The sequence below is a fragment of the Rhopalosiphum maidis genome, chromosome 2 (genome assembly GCF_003676215.2).
Source record: "Rhopalosiphum maidis isolate BTI-1 chromosome 2, ASM367621v3, whole genome shotgun sequence".
Lineage (NCBI taxonomy): Eukaryota > Metazoa > Arthropoda > Insecta > Hemiptera > Aphididae > Rhopalosiphum > Rhopalosiphum maidis.
In genome coordinates, this window is record NC_040878.1 from 21,442,199 (window position 1) to 21,461,235 (window position 19,037).

General features: G+C 28.9%; 1 protein-coding gene across 2 annotated transcripts in view; it reads right to left on the reverse strand.

Annotated features, from left to right (window-relative positions):
- LOC113553272 (solute carrier family 2, facilitated glucose transporter member 1-like) overlaps positions 1-19,037 on the reverse strand; it is a 56,837-nt gene that overhangs the window by 18,519 nt on the left and 19,281 nt on the right. Inside the window, exon 1 of one of the 2 annotated variants that reach the window (XM_026956513.1) lies at positions 15,886-16,320. The exons of the other annotated variant lie outside the window; for it this stretch is intronic. Within the exon in view, the coding sequence (XP_026812314.1) occupies positions 15,886-15,945 (60 nt within the window). The 5' untranslated portion in view covers positions 15,946-16,320. Of the gene's footprint in view, positions 1-15,885; positions 16,321-19,037 lie in introns of those variants that run through there. 2 annotated transcript variants of the gene reach the window in all.

The window sequence follows — 19,037 nt, forward strand, 5'->3', positions numbered from 1 at the left end:
ACAGCACGCGCGTATTTGATGTAATATTATGTTTCTAAACAATTGTTTACATTGGTTGGGTAACAAAATGTCTATCCGATGTAGTGTCCCTGCCTGTTCGGAAATCCTTCAGACCATAAAAAATAATCGTAGCTGATGTTTAGAATAAAATATATATTATTATGTTCGATGTGCGTCACGGCGGCGTTTTTGTTAGAAATCATAGCTACTTAACCACGCGAGTGCACACCTAAAAAGACACGCGGCATTTTGAAGGTTAAACCAATCGCCCGCACCGAATGTCTTTTGATTATTATCAATTACCGGCCATTAAAATTTAAAACAAAACTTTACGTATTATAAATAGTTTATTATACAATGTTGACGATTATTACGCGTCATCACTTAGCAATCAATTCAATCTGTTCGTCGGAGAACGATGTATTATAGTTCATGAAATCATAACATATTCATAAAATACAAATGGTTACATAGACATAAACGACATTTTTTTGAAATGCATTCGCATGGATATATTATAATATGTTGTGCATATTATAATATTTGGTGTTACATGAATAATGTGCCGAAGATGGAGTGCCGCGTTTGATCTTAATGTTACACGTGTTGCGATGAATTCGATGCTACCTAGACAAATTTCAATTGAATCGATATCATTGATGTCTATACTCAGACGACATGTATGTTTAGATTATAGAACGAGTAATATCCATGTCTTATTCGTGATATACAATTATTTTATAACTGGTCTCCGCGTTGATCAACAAACGTTTCCATTTGTTATAAGTTATAACAAAATATGACTAACAGTTGAAAGAGTTTATATAATAACGACCAAATCCAAAGGCTATAGTATGTACAAAATAAAATAGAAATTATTGAAATGCTTTATTGATTCTCACGCGCATTGCATAAATATTATTGTAAAGTTTTGTTTTTAAGTTTTAATATAATATAAACTATAATAGGTACATAGCAATTTGGTAGTTTATATTTTATTTGAATATTTGAATTAACTTTTATTATTAACCTCAGGTAGTCCATTATAATAATGTATTAACAATGTGATCTATTCAAGTGTCTAAAATTATTTACTATTTTTACTATATTATTGTTATATAACTTAATATCAATGAAAAACAATATTTTTTTTAAATACTTAAATTTTTTACAATTTATTTTTATTGCTATTATTTTTAAGTTTTTTGAATGTCATTTATATTCAATATGAATTTCAAATTCCAAAATAAAATATTTCTCCGGATTAGGTACTTTGATACATACAAATTGAATTTTAAACGATTGGTTTATTAGTTATTAGTTTATTATTTATAGGTATTAAAAATTTAATTTATCGGAGTAATGAACCAACGTTATGTGAGCTATCCCAGCAAAACTTTATTCCGTTTATCAAAAATGTAAGTAAAGTTAAAATTATTTAAAATAATTAATATAGACATTTAAATGTAATCTCTTGTATATGTACGTTATATTATGTATAATAATAAATTATAACGATGACTTTGAAAAAAAATTAAAATATCAAGTATGACCTTACGTATATTCAATAAAATGTTTATTAATAATGCTGTTGGTACTCAATAAAAATATGCAGTATTTTACCATTTTTTTTTGTTACAAAATACAAGTTATTTATATTATTTCTCTACGTATTGTAACTATATTAAAATCAGCTTTTATTGTAATATGTAGAAATTGATACTTTTATCTTTCTGCTAGATGAATATAAGGTGGCGTAAAAAGTTGAAGGTTAGAGTGCAAGTGTTATAATCGTAATGAATCGTATTGATGTAAGGACGAAGCTTACAAAAAATATTTATATATAATATATATTACAAGGATCAGATTATCCTCTCAATAGTAATCGATATACTATACTTATTAAATATAGTTTTATTTCCTTCAATCCAACTTCTTTCTCCTCTTTATAAAATATTATATAGTATTGATCCAAAGTTCAGTCGACGAAATATACCGTGGAAAAAATTAAATATGACTATACGGTATATTATATAATATAAAGGTTGTGTATAATATATACGCCGCATCACAGCGATTGAAAAACTGATATATCAATAAACAAAAATATAACTAATAATGTATACCATGTACACGCAATAAAATTTATCAAAACAAATAATTTGTTTTCCCGTAGTACAGGTATTATAATGGCAACATGAACTGCAGTGTTTTTTTTTTTTTATGTGTATTTTTCTTAATTTCGTTATAACCAACCTTGGGTTTCTTACGTTATCAAATTTTTTTCAATTGAACCAAGTTTATATGAATACATGTATTATACACAGATATACCTGTATACAATGAGCATAATATAATGATTGAGATTAATGTTTTGGGATTAGTGATAAGATAAACACACTAAAAAAAATTATAGCCTTACAATTTAAATTACGAAGTTAATACGAGTTTAATCGTATAAAGTAAAGTACTTCTACGTCGAGTATAGTATAACGCATACAGAGCGTTTCGTCATGTCTATATCAATCGCTAATTGATGAAAACTATATTAGAAACTCCACATAATATATTATTTATAGTTTTAAAAATTTATCGGTCACACACATCGCAAATTCGCAACATATAGAATCCTTATTAAGGATAATATTATTATGCAGGTATGCCAGGGATATATTTTAGTTATTATTAGTTTTAATTTTTAATCATATTTTCTCGATTAGCGTAGCGTTTTTTTGTTAGAAACTGTTGCATAGATAGCATTAAAAATGACAACATTTAAAAATCAACGAGCAAACTAAAATTTCCCCGGAAACAACGTGCGTTATATATTATCGTAATATGCGGTGTACTCGGTTTGGACGAAATACAGAATCAAAGCATGTGACAATGTTGGGAAAAAAATACAAAAAGCAGCAACTGCACATATTATGATTCATTGTATTATGATGATGATGATAATAATAATAATAATAATGATAATAATGATGACGATGACGGTAATAATAAGTGTTGTACCAAATCGATTATGAACCTCGCGCCACATAACCATCGCGAAGCTTCGCCCAAACGGCTATTGTACGTCACCGAAGCTGGCGTTTTGTTATTTATAAAGTAGAAAAAGCCCTTCAATAATTATTATTTGTATAATTATACATGGATACAATTAAATTCCAGCATTGTCACGCAGACTGCGGGTATTGCGTACAATAGACAATATTCGGCGGGATATAGGATGAACGACCATATTATTATAGTAATATACGAGTACATACTTATGTTTTATATGATCACACGTAGTAATATAATGGTATATGACCCGGAGCGGCTTGCAGTTTTCATCTAGGTAGTATACCTACAGGGCACACATTATGTGCGTATTACGTATACAGAGGGATCGATTTATCTGAGTATGCGCATTTTTTTTTTTTTTTTAAATTTGGTCGATATGAGTAAAGTGGAAAATGTTCCGCAATAAATGTTTAACGCTCTATGCTGAAATTTGAAGTATGTTTATAAAGTACCATATGTAAGACGTGAACATTTTAGAAACAATACTTTATGCTATGATCTGCAACCAAATTTAAAATTACAAATTAAAAAAACGTAATGAAATGATTTCTTTAAAACAATTTATTATATGTTATAAACAAAAATATCTGGTTTTCGATATCACTAAGAAAATTAATGGAGCTGATTAAGTGGATCACTTTGTATATTATATAGGCGTTCATACGTGTGTAATTGTGTGCGCGCATGTAATAGTGTAGGTACAAACGGTATTAAACACCGAATATTATGTACTATATATTATTATGATACATAATGTTATTTTATTATATTAACAAAACTCTTTTCGTTTTTAGAACTAATAAAATAAGAGTAATATATTCGTAGATATATCTCGTATTATTATATAATAATAATTTATTATTTTTAAACTCTTTTTTTATCTCCGTGTACTTTAAATTACATATTACCCTCAATACGCCACGCTCTGTGTTAATATTGTTTGAACAAATATAGGTAGGTTACCGGCGGCGTCTATCCGTACAACGCCCTCGTTGTCAAAAAAATAATACAATACAAATTAAAATAACATAATAAATAATATTTATTACACACGTCTCTGTTATATACCGTAATATAATTATTGGATAGGTATATCATAAAAGTGAACGTTTCTTTTCTCGATTAGTAACGTTAAATATAGGTAGGTAGGTAGTGTGTGTTGGCACTACAATAACGACATTCGGTGACCAGAAATTACGCACTTGGATATCTACTCTACGTTGCTTATTTAAAAAAAAATGTTATCAGACTCAGAAATTAAATTATCCTACTATAACCGCTAGACCTGCGGCGAGTTTTGTTCAGAATTCAGACGGCGCCTGGTTAAGAAGGTAACAATAACATTATCTGACGTGCACGTCGCTCCTGCAGATGATGCATTTTCAACGATGTTCGACCATTGCCAATGCATAATAATATCATTATGGTTTAAAAGCCAAAAAGAAAATTTTTAAATTTAACTCATCCGAAACATATAGGCACGTACAGCGATTTTTAATCGACACGAAACACATTGCACCCAGCATAAATATATTATACTAAAGCGTGTCAGAAATGTGATTTATAGATTGATTTTAACCTAACGCCGCAGCGAGTCGATTTAATAAATTATTGTGTTTAATACGGTTGAACTGTTTATAGCCAATACGTTATTTTAATAACTACAGCAGCTGATTGGCGTATTGTGCGGTGTGTGGGAACATTACTTCTTAAAAATTAAAGAATAAATGCACAAACGCAGAGATTGAAATTTAAAATATTTCCGGCTAATGAAAAGTGATTTATTATCTTTTGAGGAATACAATTCGTCAAACGAGTTCTACACTACGAATACGACGTATACAAGATTATCGTAAAAATTTACAACGTTTACCTTTTTTGTCGTGTAAAAGGTTAGGTAATTGATTCGTACACACTACATATAAGTTTATACGACGGAGTGGCATCTGCATGTTTTCACGGTCAATAATGTTACGAAAAAGCTAAACGTCGAATATTTTCCACGGACCCGACAATAAACATGTACCGCAGATAAAATACGCGTACATAATATGATATAATATTAAATTGAATAATATCCTAATATATATATATTATTCCATATGCACGGTTATCAGCTAGTTGTCGTTTCGAGGACTTAGTTCAATAATAATATATTAAATTATGTAGAATATCCTGAACATGTTTATAGCAATTTATTGTTGTTTTTCAATACTTTGATTTGGTCGACTTATTGCAATTATTTTTCATCCCAATAGACGAATTATACTATGTTTTAAACTCAAGTACGAAATTGTCATATATGACATTAAAAAAGTATATTAAATAAATAAAAATCATTTTGAAATAGATTACAATAGATGGGCTATCAAGGTTCTTAAAAACCATTTTTTATTTTAAATATATGTGGTTTGTTTGGTGCAATCTGACCACGGTGTTTAATGACATTTTCTAAAAATATCTATGTCTAGAAAAACTGACTTGGCATAATATTGATTGATAATTGAAAGCAAATTAAAATCATGACAAATATTGGCATGGTATATATATTATTTTATATTCTATACCTCACAAAGCATAGCTCACAATCATTTTCATACGATTTAATATTGGAGTGAATTCATCTATCATAAAATTTAAAAACAATAACATTATCTTTTGATTCTGAGTCATTACCTATAATTGTAGTAGTCAAAGTTCTTTAATATTTAACATCTGTGTTTAATTATAGTTTCTGATAGAGCTAATTAGATCTAGTTTGAAAAATTGTAAAAACAAAATTAAAAGTTTTAGAAATTAATCGTTGAAAATTAACAAAAAACAGCCGAAAAACGAGAATACTTACACGATACCAGTTTTTGTCAAAATTGGTTTTTTTTTTTTGTTGTTATTTAAAATGAACAAATAACCGAAAATTAACGTTTTCCTCAAATATATAATACATATATATTAGATCTTTTAGACACTATAAAAATATTAATCAAAAACATTTTCTTTATCAAATATCGTGTAGATTTTCAAAATAGTTGATCAAAGTCTGATATTGGATACTTAATTGTGTATAAAATGTGACAGTTTTCTTTTCTCCTTCGCTGTATTAATTTGACTTATTTATCACTCGATAAAAATAATAAATAAAACCATCTTATAAGTCATAAATATACACTATTCGTCTATACGGTTTTATGAATATTCAAATTATTAATAATGTTAATACTATACACGCACTATGCACGTGTTTTCAATTTTTTGGTGGTTCAAAGCGCAGTAGGTACATAAACTATTTTGGCCACGCCTTAAAAATTATTTTTTTGTTGCAAGTGCATCTTCCGACAGTAAACACACCCGAATCACGCCAACGTGGTACTATACCTATAATATAGTAAAGGTACATATTAAACTGTTTATATAATACACACATTGACAACGTCCCGTCGTCCGTATGTGCAGTGCGGTGTGTGCGTATGTGCAGGATATTATAGGTGAGGACGGATGGATTGAAAAAAACGCGACATACACACAATTTAGAACGTGCACACTTGTTGCGTAAAGATCGCACTAGCTTGTGATTCTTTTATAACGCTGTAATATTATATTATGTATTATAATGCATAATATAAAATTGAATATCGCTAAACCGTGTTATACATCGAGTATGGATTAAAAAAAATAATTTGTATGCCTATAGTTATTACTAGTATATAATAGTTACAAGGTGAAACGTTATGAATGCTTTTCATATCTCAATTGGTTTGAATTATAAAATTAATCGATTGTATACAATGATATTTTACGTCAACCATCATATAATATGATTCAACGTACATGGTAATTATATTAAAATATTCACATTATTATCAGGAAAAGTTTTTGTTGACGTATGTTTTACTCGGACGACGAAAACGTAAATTTTGTATAAAGATAATAATATTGGAAATCGATATAATTGCACGCATAAACCTAAATCTATTCTTATACGGTATATTATATAGTATTATTATAAATATTCATATTATCACGCTTCGGGATCAAAATGCTTGGTAATTTGTAAACTGTAATGGTAGATCAGACGAAACTATATAAAACGAAATACATTTTCGAACAATTGTAAAAACCATATTATCAAAATATACTTATTACAACACGGATTAAACGATCGATATTAACGGTCGGTAATATAATATCGCTCGGTTAAGTATATTTCAAATGTCAAGAGTGGATATTACAATAATTAACATATTTAATCTAATCGTCTGTAATAATGTTGTTCCGAAGCAGATCGGTGAATCAAAAACAATCGTTGTACTTACAAATCAAGAGTGCCTACCATATCATCGCTTACTCGGTTTGTTGAATTATACTTGTGTCTGATATATATACAAGAGTTTTGTGTCAACGTTGATATTTAAATCTCACTAAACTCTCTCGTGTATGCGTATCAAACTTTCCCAGAAGCCCAGACCATGTGTTTAATTTTATTTTTGAAAATCTTTGAAAAAAAAGTTATGTTATGGTTTGCAATATTATACGAACATAGGTTTGTATTGTATTTGAACGATCTTTTGTAGGTATATATTCGAAATCATACAAACCCACCTTTCCATTTATTTATCAACTCACCCTTGTCATAAGTATTAAGTATACACCAGACACACACACACACATATAAAGTTATGTATACAATTAAATAGGGGTGCTGCAGGGTTTGGGGTCCAACCAGTCCTTCCGTTGGCAACCGGATTAGGGCAAATAATAATATTCCGCAGTGCACACACGAGGAGTGGTATAATATTGTAACGGAAATAATATTATGTGACATTTATTCTATACACACACACGCACATGCATAATAATATTACGAACATGGGACATATCTAGGTATATACCATGTATACAATAATATTGTGTTATAATGGCGTCCAAGGTTAGGCCACAAGGTACGTCCACAAGTGTATGTGTGTGTGTTTGATGTCTGAATGCGTGTGTGACGCCAACGAAAAATATATGTACGTAAAATCATCGTACAGTGTCCGTCAAGGTTGTGTGCCCGGCGTGTTCACGCAACGGTAGTTTGGATCGTCCGCGATCACTTTTGCATCTATTGTACCTATATATATATACATAATGTTATGTACCTATACCCTGTACGTTAGATTTATATATAATTATATAAACATATGGATCGCGATATAATAACCTAAACATGGAATACAATTTTCGGATATCGTGTGACGTGCCGAGCTTTGTGATGAAACATCCTCGGTCCAGTGATTTCCATCACCGCGACGGCTCACGTGCCCCACGGACGATGGTAATAAGCATACCCATGTGTGTAAATAATAATATACTTATATAGAACACTCGTAGTGCACGCGCATTGACCGATTTATATCGATAAATGTGAGCGATTCTTTTTTTTTTTTTTTTAATTTAATTTATTCACATTACAACGTTAATTGTGTTATTACACGTGCAATTTACCAATAAAATAGATGTATCCTGCAATCAGAAAATCGCAAATTTTATAGTTGTCTGTTCAGTGTCCGGTTGAATGTGGAATACCCCTTTAGAGAACATTATAGAAAATTGACGAGAACTAGAAAGAAATAGTCAGGGAATATTATCCTCCTCGGGTGTTTTGTATTATTTTCCAATCTATTGCTATAAAATTAGTAATACTATATTACTTCTAAAGGACATAATATACATATATAGTTGTATAGATAAAGACTGAGAACGTATAAATTTTAAGTTTTGATTTCGATGAGCGTTAAACAATCTAAAGTTGCGGGAAAATAATAATGACTTATAACATATCATAACAGAACAGTATAAATTTATATTAGGTATATGTTCGTTTGACACGCAATCGTAATACTAAAATAGTAGGTACTGGGTAATTATAGTATCTATTTCATTATTTTTCTTATACTGATGGATTTTTATTAATGGGCGATAATCATATTATGCCCAGTAAATTCTCGTGTCTACAGAATAATGGTTAAGACAATATTTATAATATATGTTATGTTGTTTAGTAGATAGTTTGATTTGTTTCTGAAAAAGGACAAAATCCTATTAAAAAATGTCATTTTATATAAGTTTTAAAAAAAAAAACTGTGTAAGTATCATAAACGTACACACATACATAATATATAATACCGAAAAATATTAAAAGTGTATTTCTATGTTACAATCAAGGTATATCTATAGTACAAAAATTCCTTCGTCATGACATAATAATAATTATAATGCTTATTTTACTTGGGCAACACAAATATATACAATACATAAAGTCATGTACTCATGTCTATACACAGACCACGATATAGTTGAGATTTAAAATAACATAAGGAAAGATAAAGGGCATTCACGTGGAATTTCAGACGGCTACTGAAAATTCTTGATATACCTAGTATAGATATATCTGTAACAATTTTAATCGTTTCGCCAAACATTCGATAACACATACGTCAAATTACGTTTTTGAACATTTGTATTCCAGGTTGGATAACTAAAATGCACTCCAAACATCGTATGACATACAACGGTTGACCACACAAACGCGTGCGAATTTAATAAGTACAGTACACTACGAATTCGGCCATCTATATTACTGCACAGTTGCGAAATGTACGTTGATCAACCACAAAAATGATACTCGTATGATAAAGAATTTCAACACGATACATCAGAAGACGTTAATAATTTTGACCTATTATTGTATGATACGAGTTTTTAGGTAAACACGCTTACAACCGTCGTTCGTGGTGAACAATTTCGGTCGGCTGTCGTGAAAATATTGATGTACCTATTGTGTTGGTGAAAATCGGTTTCACTATAATTAGTATAATATAATAGATGCATGACGTTTAATTTGTGAATAACGTACATAATATTATAAACGTAACTTATTAGAGACCCCGCAATGGTGCACATAAAAACATATTATAATATTTCGACGATCACACAAAAATTATGTATCGTATTATTGCTATACCAGAGTTTAACGTTATTACAAAAACACTACGTAGTGTGGCCAAATTTCGGTGGCCTGTGATAGCTATACGGCTATAACTGCGGATGGAAGTAGAAAATAAGAGTTGGAAACCGCCTCGCCCGCGGTACAGGACGAGTTATTTTATTATCTAATCTGAAGCAGAAATTAATATTAATAAGAGTCCGTCGAAATAAATGCACAGAGTTCGATAAACTTTAACCTTCGCGCACTCTTACTCTCTCTACACTTATGATTTATCCGACCGCGATTATTATTCGATGTTATCACATTACGAGTATAAGTGACCGCTAAACGTTTACATATTACATAAAGTAATATAATATATAAACGGATAGATAATGTAAGGGGAAATAATCAATACGGCTTATGTATTTTAAATAACGGAAAATGTCACAGACGTCTTTGAATATCATTTTTAATTATATACATATATCATGGTATACGGCGGGCAATATGTTTGTGGAACTTGGTTATATTCCCGCAGTTATTCTTAACCCGTTGGCAACATAAAAAGTTAAATTTCAATAAAATCATAAGTCACGATGGACAATATTAATGAATCCATCAAAAGTGGTCTGTTAAAATATAATAATTGCATATAGGTCATGCGCTCATATAAATTAAAATATAATAATATATGCACATAATATACACATTACAAATATTAATTGAAAACAGCTATACGGTTCGTCGAAAATATACATTAAAAATAAACACGTATGATAATATATGTACCTAGATAAAATGCTGTAAATACATTTTATTTTTTTTTTTCAGAAATAATGCAAATTAAAATGAAAGTAGTACCGACTTTAGGTGAAATATTTATTGAAGGCACATATTAACACCATCGTAAATTATTAATTTATAATTCTATTGAATTAGTAACTAGCAAATCTCTATTATTAAACGATTCATAATTACACTTATTTTATAATAGTCATTAATTCAATTATGGAAATGAAACTAATCGGTAATATTAAACAAATGCTACAATCACAATAATTATTAATAAAAAATTATAGAATGTTTAACCAAAAGTATTTTGTTAAATTATTATATATTACATTAAAAAGTCAACAAAATTTATCCGATACAAAAATTAATATTCAAACCTATGAAAATATTGACGTAAAAAATAATAGTATTGTATGTAAGTAGTAAAAACGAAAGGTAAGAACACACTATTATCACGTAACGTGTTATCACGTTCTATCATGTCACGTCGTAATAAGACGTGTTACATTTTTAAAACACAAATGCTATGCCATGTAATTTTACGTTTATCATATAATTTCTAATCTCTTATCTAATAATAAGTATAATTTAATAAAATATTTAATTGTCACCTCTAAAAGCTTGACGAGTGGTTGAAAATACATTTGGTATCCAATTGGCCACATAGAGAATACTTCAAACAATAATGCAAATATAACTATTAACCCGCTTCTTTTGACAAAATTGTTTATGACATGATCATGATTTTAACTTAGACCGTCAATTTTATAATTTTCAATCAGTTAATATACAACCAATTAGAAGAAATAAATATACTTAAATAAAGATCTTTCGATATAATAGGTGAATATAAGAAGAACACTAATACGACGTTGTAAATTAGAAATGAATTATTAATAATATTAACAAATCTGATTAACATTTTTGACAAACTTACGTGACAAGTACCTAATTTAAGTTTTATATTCAAATCAATAACTAATACCTTTTTATTTTTATACGTTTATGTATTTCACTACAAAATTAAAATGTCTACTAATCTATTATTGCAAGTATAATGAAAATATGTTATACAACAATAAAATACTAAAAATTAAAATTTTGGCATTAGATTTCCAATTTTAGACACAAATATTGAGCGTCATCTCAACTAGCACGATATTAATGTAATTGTATTTACAAATCAATTATAACTAAATTTATGTGAACATTTTGAACTCCGTAACATAGAGTATGCATTTATTATAAAATATGTGTTTATGTTTTTCTAGGCACCAATGCGGAAACACAAGACATATTACAGGTACATACCTGGCCACGCACTGTGGTTATACACAATGTAAAATACGCATATCCGGTAGACTGCTGTTGTGATACGTGTACGAGAGTAATTAATAAATGTACGCAATGATTATAATTCACAAATCAGATTCTAACGGACTTCCAAAACTGAAGTCAAAACGGCAATTTTTACCTTGGTTTCCTTGACGCGTCCTGGCTTATTATAATAACCACGTTCGTTTCAACGGAGACGATTAAAATTAAATTTTCCGATTTTTCGTTAGTATTTCTCGAATGTATACGTCATGCTTTTTAAATTTTTATTTCACTTATTTATACGTAAAAGGTCCGCATGGAAACAATTAACTCGTTTTAAAACGAAAACATATACAAGACCGTATATAGATGCAAACGAACGTATCTGGAAACAATAAAATATTTCATAGGTCTAATATCGTAGTCAGAGCGCATTATAAATCGTTTTGGATAATTACTTCCAGTATATACCACTGCTGAAACTAACTTAGCGTTGCATACAGCAACACGACATTCAACTGGGAGTTTATAAAAATACTCTGTTACCGGACAATATTATTGTTAGCAATAATTTTTTTTTTTTTTTTAAGCAATTCGACGTAGTACGTTACCAGTTATCGATTATCATTCAACAGTATGCAAAGACGTATGGCTCGTTCATTTAATTATTTTAATATAAGTCCAAATGTCCGATGCAATTAGAAATAATGGCCATTAAATAGATGGTGATAATAAACTGTTGACTACGACTTATTATTATATTATTATACTACAATTTACATTAATATTACTTGTAAACCTATCATATAACATAAACTCGCATAATGTTATCGTTTATAGTGCGTTTGTCATTTATAGTAGTATAAAGACGATTTTATAGTATTTAAGGGGAATGGTAACAGAATAAAACGGTGTATACCAGTGGATTAGTCAGAAAGTGTAAGGTGTATATGAGAAAACTAACTATGAAGAATTAAGAATAATGGGAAAAAATTGAAAGCTTATAATTAACACCAAATTACATATTATACTGTATTGTGTAAATTTTGCATCACAGCAGATTGTATAGATTTTGATAAGTAATTTGCGACAAATTTTACACAAGGCTAAGAATAAAGAAGGTGTATATTAAGTAATTCATTGCACCAATATTTCAACGTTATGAATTGTAATGAATACCGTTTATTTGATACTTCAATAGGTACTTGGTTAATAATACATATCTTTTCCTCAAATCAAAATAGTTCTCATAGAATGGCAGCTTGTGTTACATAATAACTATTCACATCTGACTAATTTAAATTCAATTTTATATATTAAAACAATTAAATACTGTTTTTTTAAAATTTAACACGTTTTTTCTTTTAATTTTAAAATTTACATAAAATTTGAATAACTTATTTTATGAATATATTTATTTATTTATTAATCCTTTTGAAATATAAATGTAATAGATTTTTTTACAAAAAATGTTTTTGCATTAAAACAGGTTACCCCCATCCTCAAATCTCGTCTCATCTCAAAAAAAAAATTTTTTTCCTATTTTATCCTTCCCCAAATATATAGATAACCCAAATTTATTATATATTTATGGCTTGGTCATTGGCTATTTTTAATATTCGTATATTATGAGTGTTTATAGGAAGACATATTATCTAAAAATTAAATGGTATAATATAATGTCAGAAAATTTTTTTTTTAATATGTTTTTCTTACAGGCCTAGTACCTACATAATATAGTACTCAATAGAAAATAGTTAGTAATAATGAATACTTAAAATAATAAATTACGCAATACGAGTAAATCGTACTTAAATATCAATATGTAACAATTTGAAACTATGAAATTATGTAAATCTCTTCAAAACAACGATAATACGGATACAATTTTTTCCTCAATAAAAACAAATTAGGTTTCAATCAAAAGTTAACTGATTAGATAAACTATTCAAAAACCAAAATATACACTTAAATTGAACAATTGAACAAAAGATTCCATGTTTTTTTTTAAATACTATCTAAACATTAAGTTACAGAAATTAATTTTATAATTTATTTGCATATCTATAATATTACATTATTTGCCGTTGAACACAATATAATTTTATTATATCTTTATTAGCTATAAAATAATAATTAATAATCTATATATTACGATAATATGTAGTAATAACTAATTATATAGGCGTCGCACACGTAAACCCATTTGTCATTACTCACATGTTTAATATAATATGAATTTAAAAGATGAATGACCGTTGTCGAAAAATAATTGTATAACATAATAATGAATTCGAAACATTGTTTTTATCGAATTATCTTTACACAAAATCATTTTCGATTATTAATACTCAATCGGGTTCAAAGCTTTAAAGTTTAAATATAGTCGTTGAATATTCATTCGCGCATATAATATGTCACATTATGTGACCTTATAATTATCACGTCCCAGTAAATATATTCATTACTCTCAATTTACCAATATATCTTTGATATACATGACAATAATACCATCCGACAAGCCGACTTTTGATGGTTATTGAATTTAATTAAAATTAATTTATTCGTCTACATTGGAATATTTCAACTAAACGTCAAAAATCTTATTAAAAAAAAAAAAAAACTATATTGATAGAGCATTTTACAGAACTGTGTATAAAACTTACATGCGCTCATATACATCACAGGCTATATATTATTATCTATGAGAAAATATTCAAATGTGTCTTATATATACAGCCTATATACTGTATCATAATACCTACATAGACATTATGTTTTTGATTTTTTCAATTGTTTAATATGAATTTCATTTTTAGTTATAAATTTTCGAAATATATAAATAAGGCGTGTTAGTTTCACATTAAATACATTAGATCAAAATTTTGTTGGCTAATAAAATAAGCAAAGGCAAAGTTATAGTGTTGTGGGGGACTATACATAATATATGTAACTGCACATAATTATTATTACTGTTTTTTTTTTTTTATAGGTATTATTACTATGAAATATTATGCGTATTTGTGATTAGATAATACAACCTTTTCTCGTAAGGTTTTTCAATATGTCTAACTTATTAGGATTAGATAATAAACGTTTTTCGTTTAAAATACAAAGAAAAAAATGAATTAATTATCTAACACGTAGAACGTAGTAAGAATCATTGATTGATTGATGGGTTTATTGAAACCCATTGATAAATATACACAAGATATAAATTGACTTCTACAATGACAAAAAGACACATTTTGGGTATTTTTTTGCAGAGACTAATAGAAAATCGATAGTCATAATACCAACACGTTATGACTATTGGTGAGATAGGCAATTGGGAAAATTGAAAAAAAGTATATTTTCTTAGATTAAGTACAAAGAATTTTGTAAAGGTATACAATAAATGTATATAATATTAAAAATAAGAAACGAATCACCCAATGCTAGAGAAGTAGTTATAATTCTCGTGCGGTGGATCAGAAAAGATAAAAATACTATCTATTCTCTGGGCTAATCTAACGGTAAATAACTTTTCGTAGATGGGGACACCTGGATTTTAAACACCGGGTGGAAAGCGCGCGATGTAAATACAATAATCATTATAGCGTGGGGAGACGCGACATACGAGAGAAACAGGGATTGCTCTCTGCGATTGGTGAGCAATGACAACAACAACAACAATAATAATAATAATAATAGCAATAGTAATAGTAATAACAATCGAAAAAATCGATCCTTCGTCTTACCTGGTTTTGAGGCGTGGGCGCCTGTTTCTCTGCGTCTCTGACCATTTTTTTTTCGCTCATAATCTACTCCACACACAGTTGATGTACTGCGTGACGATGTACAATACTATCGGTCTTCTACACCGGAATCCCGACAATAAGACAGATAATATTATGACACGCCGTGTGACCGTCACTCGCTTACTCTCTCAAATATCGACAATCGGTGAGGTGTACCTGTGTGATGGCTGCTACACGCCTAGCCGCGTACAAGGGACGACTGAGGGTGCGACCGGCCGCGCAAAGGGTCTATATAAACGCTTTGCGGCGCGCGCGCGCGTGTGTGAAAAATCGTCGACGACTTCGTACGTGTATATAAAATACGATACAATAATACGATATCGAGCGCTCCCCGGCTGCGTCCTCCTCGTCCTGCACACGGCCAAACGCGTTGTGACGACGGGAGCGCTCCCGAGCGCCGGTAGCGGCGACGCACCGGCCCGTCATCCTTCCCTCCGCCGAGCGCCGCATCCCCACCCGACGCACCCACACGCGCGCGCTCGCGCCGGATCAACGTGGGCAGCGGGGTGGTGCGCGTTCAGTCATGTTGTACTCGTAAATACCTAAGTAAACTACCAATAGCGTTACCTGCACGCTCACGGCGGTAATGTTATTGTTACTGTCATCATCGCGCGGCCTAATGTTTAAGCGCGCGCATTATTATTTATTATAATTATTTTTGAACATTATCATCATCCCCCCTCCCCCCGTCGAAGACGACTCGATTCTACCTTTTCCCTCCTACCGCAGACCAACCAAGATTTGTGCATTTGTTCGAGGTTTTTCTTTCAATTTCTAAAATATGCGCAAAAACGAAAGTTTCGCACTGTCGATGTTCCAAATCAGTTGATTTGGATACGCGATACGCAAGGATAATACGTCATTTATGATAGATATATTGATTCGGTCAATTTTATGGAAACAAAAAAAAAATTAACATATTCAATTTCGTATTAATTCCACATTATAAAGCCTTATTGGCTATCGCGTAAATGTATAATTTTCGAAGTTGTATTTAAAAAAACTTATTCCTGATCGAAAAAAAAATATTTTAAAACACTACATTCCTCACACGTCCGAATTCAATTATTTTGACTTTTATCAATTTCAAATAGATTACGATAAAAGAAAAAATACGAAAATTAAAATATCCAAAATCATAATATTATGTACGCTATATTGGACTTTCTTTGATATTTTCTATTTAAATCTGTTTAAAGTATATGATAATATAAAATTGAAAAGTATTCTGTAATACAACTAATGAACACAAGTCATATAGCACTATACAAAATTGTAATAAAAGTGTAGGCAATAAAATCTTTAAGTAGAGGTGCCTATTTGTCCTATTTATTAAAAAAAAAAACTTGTCTAGACCACTGTTCGACTCAAGTGCTAAAAGTACTTATCATAATATACCAGTTGTACGCACAAATAAAACGTGTACGGATAAAACAAGTATTGCAGTAATTAATTTGTGTAATATTGAAAATATAAAACACTTCCGGTCTAGAAATGAAACAAAAACTTGTTTATCATGCTATACCTTTAAATATAGGTACTTAATATACCTAATTATATTTATTAAATAGTGTGAATGTGCATAATATTGTAGAAATTGAACGTGTATATGGATTGTGGATATATCATAACGGCTGTTGAACTCAATGTCTTTGTGAACTATAAACTCCACTACTCCAGTGTCTTAAAAACAATAAAAAATAATCAAGAATATACTTTTTTAGTTACCTTATTATAATGACATATAGTACACAATATCGCCTATAGACATTTTATTTAACATTATACACATTATACAGATATTTTAGACGTTAGACGTACTTAATGTAGAAATGTGCACATGCATTATCACGCCATGTAATAAGTCATAACACATAAGTTATAATAAGTGTAAGTACATAGTATAACAAATTATTTATTATTTATACATACATAGTATTAACTATCCATGTATAAATTAAAATTAAATTAAATAAAAAATATTTTCTATATAATTATTTTATATTTTTTTGGTTCTAAATATTGAATAAAAATCTTCGTGTACCTATATAACGTTTAAAAATATTTCATTTAGTTTTTATAAATAAATAAATATTTTTTAATTTTTCATTGTTCAGGTGGATTGCGAATGATGTAAATTGATGTTCAAACAGATATAATTTGACAATGGAAAAAAATCAGTTAGTAAAATTAATCATAGATACACGATGATAAAAATTGCAATCATTGTCCGTGACTAATTTCGTTTAGTTTTAATTTTATTGATTAAAAAATGTATTTTGATCATTATTGTGTGTGTATTATATTGATTATTGGACCATATTTTTATTTTATCCAGGTAATAATTCATTAGGGATGACAAATTGAAATTTCGAAATTATGATTTCAATTTCGCATAGCGACATTAGATTTTACTGATTTTAATTTAAAATAATATATTTATTTTATAATTTTATGGTTATTTTTATTGTGCGATAATATCAATTACATTTATTTCTGAATTTTAGTTAAATTTTAAACTTGATTTTTTTTCCAATTTGATATATCACTCTTAAATTTTCTATTTTAATTTTTTTTCTTATCTCGAATATGAGCCACACCTGTGTAAAGATCATCGTTTTCGCGTTCCATATAATATGTACTTCGTTATTATGAAACGATGATGAAGCTAAAAATTAAATTACTTATTGAAACATTAATTATTGACCCATTAACTATATTAAATTTTAAATAAGAATAGTGTTATTAATTTATTTTAGATTTGAAGTCGATTTTTAGAATGTATTCACAAATTATAACGGTTATTATTTTAAAATAAATAATAAATTTAAATTTTTTTCAATTTTAATCTAAATATTAAATATCATTATAAAAATGTTGATACTTTTTCATAGAGATTCTTAACGCTTTTCATCGATGTTTAAAATCGATTTCAAGCCCTGATTGTAAGTGATATAGAATTAAGCAAATGCATGGAATATTATTAATGATACAATTAAAATATTATTAATTATTATTATAAATACAGAGAATTGTATACCATATTAACTTATTTTTAATTGCATGCAGTTGAAGTTATACGTTTATACCAT